We start from the raw sequence: 11,720 nt of genomic DNA, 5'->3' as shown, positions 1-11,720 counted from the left end.
GAGAGAGAGAGAGAGAGAGAGAGAGAGAGAGAGAGAGAGAGAGAGAGAGAGAGAGAGAGAGAGAGAGAGAGGGGGGGAGGGAGGGAGAGAGAATGAGGAGACTCTTAGAGTAGAACTGCTATGAGTCTAGCAGGGGCTAGCTTGTCTTCTATCAGACTTAAGTTAAGTCCCCTCCTGAGGCTGCATCAGTTTGGGGGCCATTCTTTGGTTTAGTTCAGGAGCTGGGGTCCCATACTCTGCTTCTCAAGTATCTTTCCATACAGAAAGTTTCTCTGATAAAGGTCTTATTTCTCAAATAAATAGAGAACTGAGTCAAATTTATAAGAATATGAGTCATTCCCCAATTGATAAATGATCAAAAGATATGGACAGGCAATTTTCAGATAAGGAAATCAAAGCTATCTATGGGCATATAAAAATGCTCTAAATAATTATTGATTAGAGAAACACAAATTAAAACCACTCTGAGGTACCACCTCATACATTTAATATTGGCTAATATGAGAGAAAAAGAAAGTGATAAATGTTGGAGGGGTTATGGGGAAATAGGAACAGTAATGCATTGTTGGTAGAGTTGTGAACTGATCCAGCCATTCTGAAGAGCAATTTGGAACTACACCCAAAGGGCTATAAAACTGTGCATACCCTTTGATCCAGCACTACCAATACTAGATCTATATCCAAAGAGAATTTTTAAAAATAAGGAAAAGGACCTATGTGTACAAAAGTATTTACAGCAGCTCCTTTTTTATAGTTGTAAAGAATTGGAAATTGAGGGGATGGCCATCGTTGAGGACTGGCTGAACAAGTTGTGGTATATGACTATGATGGAATACTATTGTGCTGTAAGAAATGATGAGCAGGTGGATTCAGAAAAACCTGGAAAAACTTAACACGAACTGATCCTGAGCAAAACCAGAAAAACATTGTATGCAGTAACAGCCACGTTGTATGAGGATCAGCTGTGAATGACTTGGCTGTTTTCAAGTGTCTTTGTAACGGCCGACTTCCTGCTTTTGATATCTGGCCATCCACAGGGAAGAAGGTGGTGGCTGGGCACTCCAGTCTGTGTGAACTTTTATAGATCTCCTAGAGGGTGACATTCTTCAGCTAAAAGGCACTTTGCCTAGAATAAAGAAGGCAAATATTTATTTGCTGTAGAACTTGAAGGGACCTCAGAGGTCGTCTAGTCCAAGGGCTCTCATTCTGTGTGTGTGTGTGGGGGGGGGGGGCGGTCTGGGAATAGATTTCAGGAGTACTATAAACTTGGGTGGAAAAAAATCCATCTTTATTTTCATGAATGTCTAACTGAAATTGAGTATTTCTTTCAATTATGAAGGAAAAGATTATTTTGAGGGAAGGGTCAAAAGGCCTCACTAGACTGCCATAGGGATCTGAGACACAAAGAAAGATTAAGAACCCCTGCTTTAGCCCACCCCCTTCATTTTACAGATGAGGAAACTGAGGCCTAGGGTAACCATGATTTGAACCCAGATTCCCTGATGCCAAAGCAGTATTCTTTCTCTTAGACCACACTGCCCCTTTTAGCTTCAGCTCCCTCTTCTGTAAAATGGGAACAATAATAGTCATTTCCTCAAGGGACCGCTGTAAGATGGAAGGGACGTGGTGGGTGCAGAATACACAGTCGTTATTCTTCGGTGGACCAGATGAATGCGTTTCACACCCAGGCTATCCCATATGTAATTGTATGACATGTCAACCCCCCTACTGTGCTGGAATGGATTTTCTAATAGGTTTTAGATCAGTCTGAAATGTAGGTCAAGGGAAGCTTATCCAGGCTTGCAGAGGGGATGATGAGTCACATGTATCCCTTCCAGCCACTATACTTGGTTTAGCCCCCAGAGGTACAGCAGGCACTGAGGAAGACACAAACTGTTAGAAATTATAATGAACCAGCGTCTCTGTTGTGATGCCCAAGCTTGATGTCAGGGAAACGACACAAAGCCTGTTCTGCGGAACCTCAGGCTGGAGGTGGTGGGGAGGATATTGGAGAAGGCTCCTTGCTGGGAGATGCTGCTCCGCTAAGAGCCCAGGGCTGGGGCTGGAGGCAGCAGCTGGCGGGTCAGATGTGGGAGCATATCGTCCCTGCTCTTTCTCGTAGCTCTCCAGGGCTGCCTCCGTGAGCCTTCAGTGACCCTGCTATTGTCCTGTCAATCTTTACAAGCCAGTGGGTTTTCATCAAATAAAAATCCCAGGCCAGCCTGGTATTCAGCAGAAAAGTGAAGTTATTGATGAAGCTCTGAAATTGGCTTCTCTTTTAAGTGGCTACTCACAGTAATATAGGTCCTGACTTGTCAAACAGAGCTGTCACATATTCTCGGGGGAGAAATGGCCGGAACAGAACCTTAGGTCTGTGACAGAGGAAGACCAGGTGAAAAGGAGGGGATATTTAGCCTGGGGAAGAAAAGATTCAGGAGGCCCATGATAGTTCCTTTGTAGTATCTGAAGGACAGGCATGTGGAGGAGACTTTTACTTGAAACTGAAGGGCAAAACCAGGAACAATTAATTGGTGGAGCTTACAAAGAGACCAGTCTTGGGTCAATGTGAGGAGAAGCTTCCCAAACACTAGAGCTGTACAAATGTAGAAGAAACTACATGGGCAAAAAAAACCATAGCATCTCAATCTCAGAGTTGGAAGGGAAGAGCGGGGTCCATCTAGTCCAACCCAAACCAAACCCCAAAGGAATCACTAACCCATTATAAGCTCCCCAACAAGTGCTCATCCACCATCATGAAGGGGTCCCCATGGCCTCCCAAGGCAGTCCATTCGTTACCCTTTTGGACCAGCTCTCATAATAAGAAGCCCTTTCCTCCTTCAAGGCTAAGTTAATCTTTGTTACTTATAACAGCCATTGGAGAGTCTCTGGAGAACAGGCATTTTCCTCTGTTTGGAGAGTGCCGTGTTCTCCCCCTGTCAACACCTTTCTCCCTTTGAACTGTGGGTCATCTGCTTCCCTCTGTTTCTTCTAGCTTTTTGAACATGTTGCTGAATGCCTAGGTGACTTCATGGAGAAAAAGAATATCAAAGATAAAAATTTACCGGTTGGATTTACCTTTTCCTTCCCCTGCCGACAGACAAAAATCGATGAGGTAAGAATGGCCTAGAACTCCGCAGCTACCTGGTGCTCTGGGCCTCAAAACAAACAGAGCAAACCTCTTGGTCCATTTTCCCTGGTTGGGTCCGTGATGGAGGGAGATTCAGTGATACAGATTCCGTGACTGAGAGTCAGTGATGGAATCTGTAATGGATTTGGAGAGCCTGTGGGATCCAGAGCAGAGTCTCCATTAGGGGAAGTATGCATGATATTTACTCTAGAGTCGTGGTATGAAGAAAATCAGCAGCAAAAATGAAGGCCACTCTGAACTTTGGCCATTCTGACTTGCTTTTTCCCCTCGATTATTTTAATTATTAGCATATTTTAGGAGAGGAGTATAAAGCTCCTTCTGGTGGCGGGGCGGGGGAAAGGGGGTTACAAAATGTCTCCAAGTAAAGGAAAATCTAGCTGGGCTTGAGGTGAATCCAACAGCACGCAAGAAGGGCCAGGCCTTACTGGATCATGTATGAGCCTTTACTTCCTGAGCCATTTTTGTGTGACTGATTTGGCCTTCCGGAGGAGGAGGTAGGTTGGGGCTGAGGGGGTGGTTTTATTCTTTTTTCTTCTTGACCATCTCATGCCTCCTATTTCCAAAGCTCCTGTGGATACAGCCACCGTGTATAAGTTTCAGAAGTATACAACATATAGCTAGATATGTATATGTACACATATGTACACACACATATATCTAGACAAACATCAGTATACATTCAATGAATATTCTCCAGTATTTGCATTTGTCCCGTATTTGACATTGTGGTTAATATTAATGATTATAATAATTAATAATAATAGAGAAATAGCATAATGTGGTAGACAGAAGGCCTGCCTGCAGATAAGAAGACCTGAATTCCAAGTCCTGACTCTAGTTGAATGACCCTGGACAGGTCACTTCACTTGTGTCTCAGTCCTGGCCATATTTCCTTATCGGTTACAGCTGAGCTGCTGACCTGTGTCAGTGAAAGGGGTTTCCACACTGGGAATTTGCAGGGCTATACCCAGTAGTTAAGAGTATGTTTGTTTTTGTTGTCATTTTGGTGGGAGTGAAGCTCACAGTTAGATATGATTTTAAAATCTCTTTAAGTCACTTGGCACTGCATTTTCCAGGCCTTGACTCAAATTTCCTTATCCGTAAGGTAGAAATAATAATCAGCCCTGCCTATTTCATAGTTGGGGTAAGGATCAAATGATATCCACAGGGATGTGCTTAGTTATTTGCATAATGACTCTGCTCTTTAGAATGTAAGCTCTTTCAGGAGACCAACCATATTTCCATCTTTTTTTTTTTTAATCACAGTACCTAGTATAGCTGACTAATATAGAAAAAGCCTATGTAGCTTTCAGCTTTTATACCTGTTTAAATGACCCTGCATTGCTGAGTGCAGCTGGTGTTAGGGCCACACAGTGGGAGGAGAGGGGAGCGACCATAAGCCAAGGTCTAAAGAGACAAAAGGAACCAGTTTTAGAAGAGGGAGGGCTGTTGGAAACCAACTGAAAATCAAGGTAGCAGCCTCTATTGGAAGACAGAAGAATAGGAATGAGATGGACAGCTAGACCACTGAAATAATGTAGGTCTGAAGACTCCCATGGAATTGGACTCCTGAAGAGGAAGCAACTTGTTATGTTCCACACAATGATGGTGAAGATCCATAGGTCCAGTCTGGGTGAAAGAACATGGCGTTCAAATGCCACCTCAGCTACTTACTACTTGTGTGACCTTGGGTGCCTCTCTGAGCCTCAGTTTCCCCGTCTGTAAAGTGAAGTGGTTGGACTAGATGTTTTCTGAATCCTAGCTCTAAAGCTATGAATTCTGTTCTAGGCTGTAGGACTGGCCACAGGAGGGAAAGACAAAGTCTGGTGCTTGGAGATCCTCTGCTCAGACATACCCAGGCAGTTATGTGCTGACCCTACATGAACAAGCAGGAAGTTTGTTGTCTTTACGTCAGCTAACTTTCAGATCCTGCTCTGAGCTAGGCTATAGAATAATCCCTGCCCTCAAGTAGTTTACATTCTTTTTTTTTTCTTTTTGGAGGGCAATTGGGGTTAAATGACTTGCTCAAGGTCACATGGCTAGTAAGTGTTAAGTGTCTGAGACCGAATTTGAACTCAAGTCCTCCTGACTTCAGGGCCGGTGCTCTATTTACTGTGCCACCTAGCTGCCCCAAGGAGTTTACATTCTACCAGGAAAAGATAACATGTATACAACTAAGTAAGCACAATATAATTTGATTAAAGGGAGAGTATTAACCACTGAAAGGCATCAGGAAGGAAGTGACAGTTGTCAGAGTATATATCTAGCTGGGACACACCAGACTGCTGCCAGGGACTGGTTAAACCCAATACCCATTACTCACTTCTGATGAGTTAAATGACACCTGTGTGAAAAGATACTGTGTGAGCATCCCTAGAGACTGTGAACTTCTGGGAAGAAAACAGAAAATGTTAGAGGCACAGGGGGCATTTTATATCCCATTGCTGCCAGGGAAAGATAGGGGCTTCTGGAGAGAATATGTTAATTAGATAATAATATTATATTAACATATATTAATAAGATAATATTGGAGAACAAACAGCATTTGAATTTTTAGACCAGAATTGGAGTTTTAGGAATGATGGGCTCTTTGCCAAGGATGGAGTGTATCTAATGGGGGCTAGAAAGCATAGAGATTTGCACATTTGATTAAGAGAATTCTACCCTGAAATTGGAGGGGATGGGAGAAAACTGCCCATGTACATCTGCTAAGCCAGGTGCCAGGTGAAGATTAGCCATAGAGAAGCCTAATGATAAATGGGAGACAGAATCCCCAAAGGATGGCAATAATGTTTCATTTTTGCCTTTGCACCCCAAGCACCCAGTTCAGTGCCTGATGCATCATATGTGCTCATTGCTTGCTTGATAATTGACACCCTGGATTTTAGAGAGTTCAGAGAAACAGGGTCCTCTGATCCCAAGATTCTATAGGACATGGAGGGGCAAGGAGCAGCTCAAGAGGAATGGTACCACCCTCACAAACACAGACCGCAATGATTAGAATGAAAGGAAAAAGGGAATGTTGTGTCTAAATGAGAGGTGTCTGATTCATCAGGGCTCGACACTCCTGAGTGAAAATGTAATTAAGAAATATTTAACAAAATAAATACAAACATAATAGAAAATTGTTGTATTCGGTTGTATCTGACCCTTCATGATTCCATTTGGGGTTTTCTTGGCAAAGATACTAGAGTGGCTTGCCATTTCCTTCTCCAGCTGATTTTACAGATGAGGAAACTGAAGCAAACGGAGTTAAATGACTTGCCCAGGGCCACACAGCTAATAAGTAGGCCAGATATGAACTCAGGTCTTCCTAACTCTAACCACTGAGCTACCTAGCTGCCCAATAGAAAATAGGTAATCTTAGTTTGTGGTTTTTTTTAAATCCAACTGATGTCCTGTTTCTATTTGAGTTTGATGGCACTGGTCTAGATAGATGGTAGAACTCAAGCTCCATCTTAGATTTTACTAAGATGGTTACAAAAGATGGAAGCTAGGCTTGGGAGTGATGGAGGATGGACAATAAACTTGGTCCATAAACAGAGTCAGCAGAGCAGAAGCCCAGGAGAAGTAATGTCTTGGGTGAATGCTTCATCAGCATGGTTTGGTTTGGTCTCTCTGAAAGCTGTTGGGGGCAAGGAGAGAGGAACAGGTGATGGGAAAGGCAGAACTACTCAACCCCTTTTTCTCCTCTTTCTTTACCTCATCTCCAGAAGATCTTTTTTTTTTTAACCACAGCAAGTCATGGTAGACCCTGTGTTGAGTTTCTAGACATTTATTGGTGTATATGTGAGTAGATGACACAGGCAGTGTGCTAAGAGATGAAAATACAGAGACAAAAGGGACACAATTCCAACCCTCAGGGAGCCTGCATTCTGTTAAGGAAGACAAGCCATCTGCATATACATGTGCCATGATTGGGACTGGACCTTTCATTTTTCTGTTAAGGAAGACAAGCCATCTGCATATACATGTGCCATGATTGGGACTGGACCTTTCATTTACTTGGGGTAGACTCCTCCTGAGTAAGGAAACTCCCTCCAACAAAGCAGATGGGCACCCAACTTATTGTCTTAAGAGAGTTGCTAAGAGCATTGCACAGAGTCACACAGGCAGGATTTGAACCAGCTCTTCCTGGGCAGCTAGATGGTGTGCTGGGCCTGGAGTCAGAAAGACGTGAGTTGAAATCTAGCCTCAGACACAGAATCTACCTGACAGAGAGGCTGTGAAGTGCTTTGTAATCTCTAGTGCACTATGTAGATGGGAGTAGCTAGGTGGTGTGGGGCTGAGAATGCTGTAATTGGAGTCTTAGGAGACCCAAGTTCATATCTTTGCCTGAGATAAATGCTAGCTTAGTGACCTTGGGCAAGTCCTTTAACTTCTGTTTGCCTCAGTTTACTCATCTGTATAATGGGGAAAATAATAATACCTACCTCCTCCTGGGGTTGCTGTGAAAATCAAACGAGTTCATTGTAAAGCATTTAGCACAGTGCCTGGCACACAGTAGGTGCTATATAATATTAGTTATTGTTATTTTAAAATTGTATTTTATTATTCCTAGCTCCAAGATGAGCTCTATATCCACCATGCTAAGCTACCTGCCAGACCTATGTATAAAAGATCTTTAAAAATAGATACAAGATAATTTGGGGGGCAGAGAAAAGCGCTAACAGTTGGGGTGATCAGGAAAGGGTCTCATGTAAAAGACAGCCCTTGAGCTCAGCTTAGAAGAAAATGAGGGATAGTAAGGAAGAGGTAAGGAAGCAAGTATATTCCAGGAATGGGACACAGCCAGAGCAAAGGCATGGAGGTGGGAGATTGAGTATCATATAGAAGAAAAAATGAGGTCACTTTGGTGGAATTATAGAGTATGTGAAAGGGACTAATGAGTAAGAAGTCTAGCCCAAGTTGTGAAAACCTTTGAATGATTAGCAGAGGGATTTGTGTACCAAGTAGAGTAATCTTCAGACTGGGAAATAGGGAACAAAAATGGTCCATAGAGGAAGCAGTGTTAAGAAGCACCTTTTTTTTTGGAGGAGGCAAGGGTGGATTCTGGACCTGTGATTTAATTAATACGGGAACTTCCTGTGTGGGAATACCCTTCACTCATAAAGATCAGTAACTTACAGACTCTCAGAGCTGCCTGAGCTACTGTCACATTTTTTTAAATTCCCAGTCCAGAACTCTCTCCATTACACTGTACTCTCTGGACTTTTGGGGGAGTTGGGGACACATGTAGCCCTGCAGGAGGAAGTGTGGTTTCTGGAGGCACTTTGAAGGACAGGACACAGCCACAGTTTTCTGGTGTGAGGAGGAGAATCAACATGCACTTATCATGGCCCCTTATTTCTAATCATTTTCTCAGAGCAAACACTGTCAGGACATGATTGCATTTTCTTGCAGGATGCCGGGGCCAGAACTAGAGATTGTTCATTTAATTCTGTTAAGTACCTACTGTGTTCCAGGTACTGGGCTGGGTGTTGGGGCATGAGGAGAGATGAGGAAATGTTCTTATTTCCTTGCCATCTTTACATAGACAGCCCCCTTTCCGGGTAAACTCTCACACACTGGGGATCATCCCTTCCACATCCTTAAAATGAACACACAGGGAAGCCACCCACCAGGAATGAGAGTAAATGGTAAGAACAAAAGCTCTGAGGTGTGTAGCACCCACTGATGTACTGTGTGACCCTGGGCAAATCTGCGACTGGGTCTTTAGGGTCCAGGTTTATTGGTGCTTCATTTCCTGTGTAAACCTCCTCCCAAACCCCACACAGAGAGAACCCTTGCTTTTACAAAGAAAAACAGTCATGGGAAATAGACAGACATAATTGACATCAGATGTGTCTGAGAGGGCAGGCAGCATTATGCACTGGTGGACCCTCACCTCTTCACAGAGAGGAGGGAAATGTGTTTTATTATTTGTTCTCTGGGACTGATTGGTCATGGCATGAGTGAATTCAGCAGCCTGGTAGTGTTGCCTGCATTTACATTACTGTATATATTGTATATTATATATTGTATTGTGAATATATATAATATATATTATACATGTAGTGCATGTGTTGTATATATCATATATGTTATGTGTATATATAGTATGTTGTATACATTGTATGTGTTGTGTATATTATATATTGCATGTTGTGTATATTGTACAGATATTGTGTATATTATATATTGTGTATGTTGTGTATATACTTTCAGTCCTGTTCTCTTGGCTTTCCATCTGTTGCCTTCCCATGTTTCTAGGAGTTCCTCGCATTTGTCATTCCTTTTGGCACTGCAGTACAGACTATAATTGGTTTATCCATTCTCTAATTGATAGGCAGGATTTTGTTACCACAAAAAGTACTGCCACAAATATTTTGTGCATACATACATACATACACACATCATTGTGTGTATGCATGACATTTCGTTCTGACTTTGATGTCCTGGAGTTATACACTCCATAGTAGGATCCCTTGGTCAAAGGGCACGACTTTTCTGGAATAATGACACACTGTTTTCCAGCATGATCAGCATATTTTGTTTCTCCACCACCCTTTAGTGTTCCTGTCTTCCCACAGCCCCTCCAACATTGACCATCTCCATCTTTAATCGTCTCTGCCCATCTGATGTATGTGGTGTGAATGTTCAGTTGTTCTCATTTGCATTTTTCTTGTTATTGATGTTTTTTGTGGTTATTGATGGTTTGCATTACTTCTTTTGAAAAAACGTTGTCTTTTGACCATCAAGAACCGGTTTTTAAACATTATTTTTAGTGTTTTCATCAATAGTTTTTATATTTTACACTTGTCTATTTCATCTATTTATCTATTATAAATTATTACTTGTGTCTCCTATCAGAATGCAAGCTCTGGGCATAGAGATTGTTTCATTATTTTGTATTTGTATCCCTTGTCTAACATAGTGCCTGACATGTAGGAGGGGCTTAATTAGTTCTTGTAGATTAATTGAATTCCTTATTTGCCTCAGACATGAGACTTTCATCAGTGGTATTTGAGCCCTCCAGGTTTTGGAAGGGGTCCGCCCCCTCACATAACCATCCATTGTCCTTCACAGGCTATCCTGATCACCTGGACCAAGCGCTTCAAAGCCAGTGGTGTGGAGGGATCCGATGTGGTCCAGCTACTCAACAAAGCGATCAAGAAACGAGGGGTAATTTATCTTTGGTATTTGGGCTCCAGAGCCTTAATTAGTGCCACTGGAGGGGTTTCTAAAAACCTGGTTTCCTGGCCTGTCAGTCACAGCACTTAGGCAAGGTTGGAGGGCACAGGTGGTCTCAGGAAGCTGAGAGTCTGGGGTCCAGAAGGTCAGGGAGAAGAGAAATGCTGCTGATTCTGCTCTGTGGATGCTCAGTGTCTGGCCTCTCTCCATTGGTGGTCATAGATACCTGATTCTGTATGCTGAGAGAAGAAAGGAGGAATCAGAGCTTTTAGGGCATGGTGCATTGCAATATGCCATCTTGAGGTTTACCCAGCTTAAGTCCCCACTTAGAAGATTGAGCCAATGTGTTTCCCCTGACTTGATTAATGTTCCAGGATTCAGTTTTAGTTCAAACCCCAGTGAGAACAAAACCAGCGGTGGCAATAGAGAAAGGACAGATTCTGCTCCCGGGTGCCTGCCTTCCCATGACTTCTCTTCATTCTGTCTCTCTGTCTGTGTGATAGCCAAGCTTCTCTGTTGGGTCTTTCCCACAGCAGTGCCTGAAGGTGTCACCTTGTTTCTGTCCCCAGGATTATGAAGCCAACATCGTGGCTGTTGTGAATGATACTGTGGGGACAATGATGACCTGTGCCTTTGACGACCAGGAGTGTGAAGTGGGCCTGATCATTGGTAAGGCTGCCGCCCAGCCCGTCCTGGGATGGGGGGTGGCTGCCGGCCTCTATCTGTCGTCCTCGGCTCCCACCTCCCAGTCTTGTCTCTTCCAGGTACCGGCACCAACGCCTGCTATATGGAAGAGATGCGGTATATTGACGTGGTAGAAGGAGACGAAGGGCGTATGTGCATCAACACGGAGTGGGGGGCCTTTGGGGACGACGGCTGCATCAACGAGTTCCGCACAGAGTTTGACAAGGAGATCGACCGGGGATCCCTCAACCCTGGGAAGCAGCTGTGAGTCCCCTGCCTGGTCATGCCTGCTTTCAGGGTGCCTCGACATCGAGGTGTCAGGGCTCAGGGAGGGGAGACGATGAGGCAGGCAGACCTGGGGGAAGCCAGGCGCCTCAGGCATTTACTCGTTGTGGGCCACACAGCACAGATCCCATCTCTGGGCCTCAGTTTCCCCATCTGTAAAATGGCAGCCAACATCTCTCTGAGCACTAAATCTGTGTTTGTGAACCTTGATTTGTGACTTGCCCAGGGACACACAGGTGATAGATGTGAGAAGTGGGATTCAAATCCCACAGATTTGAGGCTGTTTCCGCTGCCTTTCTGTGTGGGGCAGATGTGTTGTCAGAGTGACTGATCTGTCCTGTAGAGCTCTGAGGTTCCTAGGACCCCATCTAATCCCGTGTGATAGCTTCTGTCATTTCGTCCCCATTCTTCAGATGAAGAAACAGAGGCT

At 43.8% G+C, this 11,720-nt stretch overlaps 1 protein-coding gene across 1 annotated transcript in view; it reads left to right on the top strand.

The window, feature by feature from the left end:
* HK1 (hexokinase 1) overlaps positions 1-11,720 on the top strand; it is a 92,613-nt gene that overhangs the window by 49,672 nt on the left and 31,221 nt on the right. The window contains exons 4-7 of the mRNA XM_069071462.1: positions 2,993-3,112; positions 10,217-10,312; positions 10,891-10,990; positions 11,086-11,269. Coding sequence (XP_068927563.1) covers positions 2,993-3,112; positions 10,217-10,312; positions 10,891-10,990; positions 11,086-11,269 — 500 coding nt within the window. The remainder of the gene's footprint in view (positions 1-2,992; positions 3,113-10,216; positions 10,313-10,890; positions 10,991-11,085; positions 11,270-11,720) is intronic.

Source organism: Petaurus breviceps, unplaced genomic scaffold (genome assembly GCF_028583685.1).
Source record: "Petaurus breviceps papuanus isolate PSGF00001 unplaced genomic scaffold, PetGlider_PUasm1.0 90825, whole genome shotgun sequence".
NCBI classification, from domain to species: domain Eukaryota; kingdom Metazoa; phylum Chordata; class Mammalia; order Diprotodontia; family Petauridae; genus Petaurus; species Petaurus breviceps.
The sequence above is the reverse complement of the archived record's forward strand: the minus strand, read 5'-3'. Positions and strand labels throughout refer to the sequence as shown.